Source organism: Lactuca virosa, chromosome 5, assembly GCF_052849685.1.
Source record: "Lactuca virosa cultivar CGN04683 chromosome 5, Lactuca_virosa_CGN04683_v6, whole genome shotgun sequence".
NCBI lineage: Eukaryota > Viridiplantae > Streptophyta > Magnoliopsida > Asterales > Asteraceae > Lactuca > Lactuca virosa.
In genome coordinates, this window is record NC_136430.1 from 344,429,905 (window position 1) to 344,439,638 (window position 9,734).

Here is a 9,734-nt window from a genome sequence, read left to right on the forward strand (position 1 = left end):
TTTTTTTCTATTTAACTTTTAGTAACTTTTTTCGGGTAATATCCGATATTCCCGAACCCAACCTAATACCCAAATTACCCATTTATGCATACCCGAATTAAATACAGTTTGGTTATCAATTATTTTTTGTATATGAAAAAACTCAAACTACCTGACTTGAACTATTTGGAACCTGAAAACTATACCCAACTCAGACCCCTACTTACCTATGAATACTATTTGAAACCCGAAAACTATACCCAACCCAGACCCCTACCAACCTATGAGTTGCACATGACGTGAATAAATGTCAATTCATGGACGACGTTGATACGTGGGACGATACACCCCATACTACATAGACGATATTTGTGATTTAGATACACCATGTAAAATAACCAATTAACCATCAACCAATTCAGAATCCATCAACCAATTCAGAATCGTTTTTTTAAAATGCCTTATTCTTTTGGTACTACGGATCAATGACTATATGGAACAACTTTTTTTTAATATTTCATCTGAAAAATATAAAATATGTAGCAAAAGTCCGATTTTTACCATAAAATGAGTTGAGGAAATCACTTTTCACCTCAAATATCTACGGATTATTGAAAGGGATCCAGCGGGAATTATTACATGATTGCTGCATAATCCCACTCAATATTGTCTAATTGACACTTTCCACCCTCTTAATTCTTTTTCTCCATTTTCTTTTTCAAAAACAGCAGACTTTTAGAAAATTTCGAGAATCTCTGTAATCGAACGGTTACAAAGAGGACACGACCCTTGCTTCGACCACATCGCTCTGGAACACACCCTACAGTAGGTGTGCCCACAGGGGATCAACGCCGCACCTTTGTTTCTCTCTGTGCACAAGCAGCACATGTTACCAATCCCTCTCACGCCGCTGCCGTTGTCATCGGCGTCATTCTCCGCTACCTTAACAACCCTGCTGCCGTCCATTCCTTCAAACAGTCTCACTATCGATTTCAATGGCTTCGTCGTCTTCAATCCATCCGTTGGTCCCACGTTTAATTGCCGACGATCTGCCGCCAATGCCGTTGCAAGGTTCATGGTCGTACCACCACCTGCCGGAATCTGACCGATGATAGATCCCGTCGGTGGGTTTATCGTTTCCAAAGCAGCCGGAGATTGATCCGCTGAGCTCATCAATGGTTCTTCTCCGGAATTGGTATGGAGAACCCAGTTAGATGTCCCGCAAATCCCCATGATGTTGATTCGCTTCCATCCAAGCCGCCGTTTGAGGTTCTTCCACGACGGCCAACGCCGCCTTTCGCCTCCCTCAGTTTTTACCGAACTCCTTGAGCCCTGAACTCGAACAGATTCAAATGCAGTTTCCACTTGAATCTTCTGTTTCCCTGCGAATTTCGAGCAATTAAATTGCGAGAATATAACAAATAATCGAGGAAACCCAATACATGATAAAGCAATTCAGCAGAATTTAAATCATGCATTGCTGATCGTCGGCACTTATACAAATTCTGTATTTGTAGAAGACAATCTTAAGAAAATGCAGGAAACTAAAATATGAGATAGAAGAGATGTGATGCATACATGATATATTATGTGAATAATCCATGCTAATCGTTTATAGTTCTTAGCAATTAGGTGTGTGTGTGTGTGTGAATGAAGAAGTGCCAATGAAGATGAAGAAGGAAGGAAGGCACGAAGAGTGGTGTGTGAATAAAAGCTGGAGCGATTGAATTTCGATGCAAATATGAATATTATATATTTTTTCCTTCCTTCAAAATATTAGTATATGTAGAATTTTTAATAATTGTAACGTTCAAAAAGACAACTTTTGGTATTAGAAAAAGTAAATATTTTTTGATACATACAAATATAAAATATTTCGTTTGCCTTTTCGTTTTTTATGAAAACAAAAAACAAACATGTTAAACGATTAACGCCAAAATAATGACACGACAAAAACCGATATTTTTGACAAGTTTGAGAGAACATTATTAATTTACATAAATATGCTAGGATTATGTGTAGTTTGTTAGTTGTTACAGGTTCAAAGATATGATAAATGGTGTTATTTGTACGGTCTATATCGAATCCCTCTTAAAGCTCATAATCATAAAACACTAATAATATTTTAGAGGTGGGAACAGTCACTATGTGTGGGTTATATATGTGCGTCTATATAAAGTTCAATATAGTACCAAATAATATCACCCAACTAAATAACCAACTTCTTAACCGTTACATTAGATTTTAGGCATAAAGGATATGGTGGTAACTTAAATACAATTCATATCACGAATGAACAAACAAAAAAATTATAAAAATCAAATCCTAAATAATATAAGAATTGTTATATTTGCTTCTGTCATTTATGGAAGGTAAATAGATTGTTAGGCTTTGATTTTATTTGAAATTGACCAAATGGATTATGAAGCTACTCTCTTAAACCTGTGATGAACAAATTGATTATTTTTCTCAAACTTAACATAAAACAAGCAGATTAACAATTATTCTTAAATAAACATATGTTCATAATTGAACACATGGTTCAAACCGGATAAATGAACAAAAACAAGATTAATATATGTTCATAAATGAATATGAGCTTCAAAATCAGATAAATGAACTTAAACGAGCAAATTAACATATGTTCATAAATGAATATCAGCTTCAACTCTAAATTTAAAAATGACGTTCAAAGGCTCTTTTCATAATGATCAAAAACCACTAAATGATGTTTTTGAAAACGCTTTGATCGATGCTCAAATATCAAAAATACAATTGATCAATGCTCTTGTATTCCTTATTTGTGAAATTAAGATAATATAGTGATACCAGGAAGTTATCGATGCTTAAAAACACAATATACGTCTGATCAATGCTCTTTCAGTATTCTTTCATGGGTTACAAAGGGGAAAACCCTTTGATCACTTCTATTGATTTGTGAAATTGGTTGATTGATGCTCTTGATTTGTGAAAATGAAAGAAAATAACGATACTTAAAATTAAAGTAAAAAACCTAATTTTGTTAACGAAAAATTTAATTTGTTTTCTAAACTACTCCTAAACTTTACATATATCCACAACGAGATTTGAACCCTTAACCTCAAGAACGAAAGACAACACCTGATACCGTTGGGCAGAAGCCATTTAGTAAACTAATTAAAACTTTATCAAATATTACCATAACGACAGTGTCCTCATTTTTATCCACCGCTTTATAATCTAATGGGGTGTGTGTGTCTATATATATATATATATATATATATATATATATATATATATAGGGCTAGGTTATAATGTGGATTGACAACTATTGTGTGGATGTGGACATTGCTATTCTATGAGAATTACTAACAAAATAGGTTGTTTAGTGATGTGAATACATTCAACCTCACACAAATATCGTCATTTTCATGCATTCTCACTAATTTCTTATTTATTTTTGTTCTCACATATCGTTTTTCATTCATTTTCATTCTTACAGAATACGACTCAATAAACATTCTGACAACATCCTGACAGAATGAGAATAAAAATAAAAAGTCTATAATAACCTTATAAACGATTTAATTAGTGAGAATGTATGATAATGACAATAGTTATGTAAGATTGAACGTATTCATATCATCAAACAACATATTTTCTTTGTCATTATCATAGAATAGTATTGTCCGCATTTCCGTAGAATAGATGTCAATCCACATTTGAACATAGCTCTCTCTCTCTCTATCTCTCTCTCTCTCTCTCTCTCTCTCTCTCTATATATATATATATATATATATATATATATATATATATATATATATATATATATATATATATAGTGTGAGGATGTGAAGTAAAGAGGAAATGATTGGATGGAGATGATTGTTTCTTGATTTAATTTCATCATTTCAAATATTTTATGCATCATCCATTTCCATTGGATGCCTTTTTCATTTTATTTGTTTCCCTTTCTTTTAATTTGGATTTACCTAGACTTTCCAGATTTCGTCCATTCTAATAGTATTATACATTTATACCATATGTTTAAAATCGTAATGATATAAATTACTGTGCACAATAAAATTTAGAAAAAAAAAACCGGATCTTTTGTCTATGTGCAAAAGCTAACATAGCTCTATGTCACATTGTCACCTATAACACCATAAAGTTTGTAAACAATAAAAAAATCAAATAGATACTGATCTTACAATAAAAACAACGATATTAACATTTGTTTGGAAGATACACGTTTCTTACGTAACAACGTTGCAATTTCTTCGTTCGTGATAATAAAATTTCAATTTTCTTTTGTGATTAAAAAATCAAGGTCACTTCTTTAATACTGGTCATTGAAAATCAGTTTTACTTCTCTTTATAACTTTCCATAAATAGTAAGAAGACACATGTCACACGAAAGTTGCTTACTGGGCTCACTAATTTGTCAACCAAGATGTAACCTATACTGGAACCCCTTATCAGCGAAGGTGGGCTTAGACAACTTCAATTAATCCTTTATTTAATTTGTGATATGGTCATGAAGAATGTGTTAGGAAATTTAGAATGCTAAATTGTAAATTTACAAATTTTCCATTGCTCCACATATGTGATGTGGGTGGAAGATTTAAAACAGAGTTTATGAGGCTTCTATCATTAAAAGCCCTTAAAGTTTGTACTTTGTACTGGAAATTAAAGGTAGGCCAAGTCCACAAACACCACTATACATGAACAAAAAAAATGGGAAACGAAACTTTTCATTCATATAATTTTTCTGTCAATAAACTTTGTAATTTTATTGTGTATTGTAATTAAGATACCTATATTATTATTTATTATTATCATCTAATATTTCCCAACAAACTAAGGCCAAGGAGCGAGCCGCAACTTGGACCGCAACTGTAGAAATCGTTGTGAAGATAATGACTTTGTGAAAATGTCAACAATCTGGTCATTTGTGTTGATGTACTGAATTGAAAGATTTCCTTGAGCTACTTTCTCACGAACAAAGTGGAAATCGACTTCAATATGTTTGGTGTGTGCATGAAATACAAGATTGGCTGAAAGATAGGTAACACCTAAGTTATCACTCCATAATATAGGGACATATTTTAGAGGGACATAGAGTTCTCCAGAAGGGCTTGAAGCCAGGTAAGTTCAGCAACCGTATCTACTAGTTCCTTGTACTCGAATTCTGTTGATGACCGAGAGACAATGCGTTGTTTGCGAGCAGACCAAGAAACAAGGTTAGAACCAATATATATCGCATAGCCCCCGGTGGATCATCGGTAATTTGGATAGCCAACCCAATCCACGTTAGAGTAGGCTATAATGAACGGATATGTAGTATCAGTGTAAGTATATAGCTTGAGATTAGAATGGCTTTGTTGTTTCAGCTTATAAGACACAGTTCCTTGTAAATAACGAAGGATACGCTTGACAACGGACCAATGATTTTCTGCGGGTGAATGCATAAATTGACAAACTTTGTTAACCACAAACGTCATGTCAAGCTTGGAGAGAATGACATATTGGAGAGCACCAACAACTTGTCAGTACCGAACAGGAATATCAAAATATTTACTATCACCAATAGCCAGATTAGCATTCATAGTCATAGGTGAAGGTACCAGTTTGGAGGAAGAGAGATCGACTCTTTGAAGCAGTTCAAGTATGTACTTTTGTTTAGATAGAAGGATTGAATCTGATTGATAATGTATCTCGACACCTAGAAAATAGGACAAAACACGCAAATCTTGTATAACAAATGATTTGCTTAGGTTGTGCACCACCTAATCAATAACCTGGGAAATGTTACCTGTGAGGGAGCCTATTAAACTAGGCTCGCAGAGTCTTTTTGAGGTCGTATAGTGACTTTTGGAGAAGGAAAACATGATTTGGTTTGGTGGGGTCAACAAAGCCTTGTGGCTGCTGTAATACACAATTTCTTTTAAATCCCCATGTAAAAAGGCGTTTTGCACATCAGGATGTCGTAATGACCATTTTTGTGAAACAAATAAGCAGAGAACAACACAAATTGTTGTGAATTTGACAACGAGGCTAAATGTCTCCTGATAATCAACGTCTAGTTGTTCCATGAATCCCTTGGCAACAAGGCGTGCTTTGTATCGTTTTCTCATACTGGTTTGATCTTTCTTCAACTTGTACACCCATTTACAATAAACAATATTAAGATTTGGTTTCTGGGGTACCAATGACCAGGTACCATTTCACATTAAAGCAAAGTACTCCACGGACATCGTTGAGCGTCACTATGATTGTGAATTGGCAATGGTAAAGTTAGGAGGTTCGGTTTGGGAGTAATTTGGATTGGTATGAAAGGAAGAGGGTTGATAAGGTTTTGTTGGTTTTGGGTTGGGACAAAGACTAAAAGGTTGTAAACACAGAAGAGTAGATGTGATTGGAGGATTATAAGGTGAAGGAACTCAGTTTTGTTGGGAATCAATTTCGATGGCATGATCAGCACTCTTGGAATTTGGAATAATGGTGGTAGGTGTGACTGATGTTTAGGTGGTGGTTGGATTGTGTTGAATTGGGAAGGTGCGGCGTTTGTAGGTGTGAAGTAATGGAGGCCGATTAGTGATAAGGGTGTAGGAGTGTGATATGTGCAAATTTAGTCATATATTTCGTGCATATTTCTAATACTTTTAGCTATAATTATGCTTATTTTAGGACATAAGGTACTTATTATGTTTGAAATCTGTTTTGTAGTAGCAAAGACATGCTCGGGATGAAAAGGAAGCTAATGCGGAGCTGTAAGAATGAAAGAATGGGCTAAGACATTTGAAGACAAAGAAGGCATGCAGTCTGAAGCCCACGACGTGGATACTCTACACCACACGATGGCAATTGGAAGATTCATGATCATTGAGTTGACTTGGAAAATACATAATTTAATAGAAGACCACGACGTGACGCCTATGCCCCATGTCGTGGTGGTCAGAATTAAGGAAACTATAAATACTAGGACATTAGGTCAAATTAGGAGACTTCTAGATGATTTTATAAGAAAGATTGCAACTAAAACCCTCTGGAAAACCTAGGGAATATCAAAAATCGATTGGAGCTCAAGAATTGAAGAGATTTAGAAGAAATCTACATAGATATATTCGGTTTGCTAAGCATTACTCATGTCTAGTCCAAATTGCATTGATTTAGTGTGTTTTCCTGTTATGTTGAGAGGCTAGAAACCTTATACTTCTGTTTGGTTAAGATGAACCTGATCCTTATGTGTCGATTTTGAATTATGGATAATTTATGTTGATTTTCACTTGTGTATGATAATTAAAATTCCTAGCATGTTGAAGTTCTAGTTATATTTCTTATTAATCAAGTTCCGTGTGATAGATGATCATTCTAGTTGCATGAATTTGTTACTTAATTGTTTATGATCATTAAATAATTAGAGCTATGATTAATCACATCTTAGATTTGGTAATTATAGCTAGTAACTTTAACTGTGTTAGAGAGAATAATTAATCTTAATTTATGCTTGGTTGCTTAACTTGATCATTGGAACGTAACTAATAGGTTTATCATTCATAGTCCAATTTGTGCTTATATTGATTTTTGTTTAACCTATGCTTGATCATTGCATGGAAATTCATAAATTGGTACAGCTAGATATTTGATCATAATAACTAGTAAATTAATGAATTGGTAATCAATATAATCCATCCACTAGAAATCAACCATATGAGAGAGGGAAATCGGAACTGAACAGAAGTACTCTTTAAATCTTGAAGTAAAAGTCGTTTTCTTCCTTGTTTAGTTTTAATAGTTATTTAGTTAATAGTAGTTTGATTTAAGTTCCCCTGATCTTGCAAAATCAGTAAAAACCCCAAGTTTAAGTTTGTTTTCGTAGGGCATGTTTGTGTTAGCTTTTTTTTTTATCACAAAAGTGATTTTTAAGAAAAGTGCTTATTAACTTATGACTTTTAGGAAAAACTGATTTTAAAAAGTGTTTGGATAAGAAAAGTTGTTTTTAGGAGTAAAATGACTAAAAAGCTAAAAAGCTAGGATTTTCCAGCTTTTTGAAATCTTTACTTTTTCCTATCCAAAAAGCTGTTCTAAAAAACGCTTTTTAAATACACAAACACTTTTTTTTAGCTTATTAGCTTTTTGAAAAGTTAAAAATCTAATAAGCTATTTTAAAAAGTTATCCCAAACACCCACTTAGTTTAATTAGAAGTTTATTTTATAAATTAAATTTCGTTCCTTGTGTTCGACACCCGACTTACCCAAACTATTCTATAATCTGACTAGGTACACTACCTATAGGTGCATAAATTAGTTAAGCTAGTTAGGTTTATAAATTTAAAACTAGTAGGTACTTCTGTGCACATCAAGTTTTTGGCACCGTTGCTGGGGAACGACTTATTTGATTTTTAGTTTAATTGCTTTTTGTTATTCGATCCTTTTTATGGCGTAAAAACTGTAAAAAGTTATTTTTCTACATTTATTATATTTTTCTAGTCTGATCAGTAGCCACGTCTTAGGCATCTTGGCCACGCCGTTGTCACGTTACAGTCAATTTTTATTTTAGTTATTTTTATTCATTTTACGCGTTTTGTTTTTGTCTTGTTTTTATTTAAGTCATATATGACCCGAGGATCCAGAACTCCAATAATTCCACCACTCAAAAATCCAGAATCAGCTTTCCACAAGAAGAAAGACAAGAAGGTCGGAGAGTCTAACAACACTTTTCAATCCGACAAAGTAAAGCACTTTGAGAAGACTCCAAGCAAGAAGGAAGTAGGATACGAGCCAGAAACATATACCAAAGAAAGTTCAGAAGAAGAAATAAAAGGCAAGGTTGAAGAAATGGCGGACATAACATATATGACAATGGAGGAGAACAAGAAAAGGTTGTGTAACGATAATGGGTCGGGTCTTGTGCCACCCGAAATTCCAGCAACCACCAACTTTGAGCTCAATGGGCATATTCTTGCTATGCTTAAAGATATTTTGTTCTATGGGAAATACCATGAAGATGCCTTCAAGCACATCGATGAAGTCTTGGACATTGCCAACTATTTCAATGTACCAAATGTTAATAGAGATACAATTTTGCTAAGGATACTTCCAATAACTCTTACTAGAGATGCAAAAGTTTTGGTTGAGTCACTCGCACCTGGAGCTATTCGAACATGGGACAATCTTAAAGATGTGATTATTGAACAGTTTAGTTCTCTTTCAAAGATCTCAAATCTAAAGAAGAAGATATACAACTTCCAACAAGAAATCGGAGTCATTATATGAAGCTTGGGAGAGGTACAAAGGACTTCTTAGAAATTGTCCTCAACATGACTTGAATGCACAACAAGAGGTGTCCATATTTTATGATGGGGTGAACGTTACAATTAGGCAACGTCTTGATTCTCAAGGGCCAATGACCAAGAAGAATCCGATCATAATTAAAGAGTTAATAAAAGAGTTCGCAAAACACTCTAGAGAATATAATAATCCACAAGAAGATGCTTCAAGAGGTGGTAATGGAGGGAGCTTGAAATTGGGTGAAATAATGGCAAAATTAGAGAACACGGATCAGCGAACGACAAAAATGGATCAATCAATCCATGTCATACGAGTTGGATGTGACAATTGCAATGGGCCTCATTTGACCAAAGATTATGATCTAGATGAGAATGGGAATCGAAAGGACCAAGTATGCTACTCAAGTGGAGACAAATATGATGAGGATTGGAGAAAACCGAAGAAGGAGTTGTTTCCTTACGAGGAATATAAGAAGCAAAAGG

General features: G+C 34.2%; 1 protein-coding gene and 1 non-coding gene across 2 annotated transcripts; both read right to left on the reverse strand.

Annotated features, from left to right (window-relative positions):
* Positions 1-471: 471 nt before the first annotated feature.
* On the reverse strand, positions 472-1,753 carry LOC145112913 (uncharacterized). Its single transcript, XM_079049028.1, has 2 exons — positions 1,558-1,753; positions 472-1,361 (listed from the first exon to the last, which is right to left on the reverse strand). Exons 1-2 carry the CDS (start codon positions 1,580-1,582, stop codon positions 715-717), a joined length of 672 nt encoding a protein of 223 aa, XP_078905154.1. The 5' UTR covers positions 1,583-1,753; the 3' UTR covers positions 472-714.
* A 7,429-nt stretch (positions 1,754-9,182) lies between these two features.
* Positions 9,183-9,288, reverse strand: LOC145118095 (small nucleolar RNA R71). The gene has a single exon (XR_013713078.1). It is a non-coding gene; the product is annotated as a small nucleolar RNA R71 (small nucleolar RNA).
* Positions 9,289-9,734: the final 446 nt, after the last annotated feature.

Excerpts from the sequence above, each read along its gene's own strand:
- LOC145112913 (XM_079049028.1), bottom strand. The coding sequence starts at position 1,582 with ATGGATTATTCACATAATATATCAT. Across the intron at positions 1,362-1,557 it reads TTATTCACATAATATATCAT|GGAAACAGAAGATTCAAGTG; the intron begins GTATGCATCACA and ends CGAAATTCGCAG.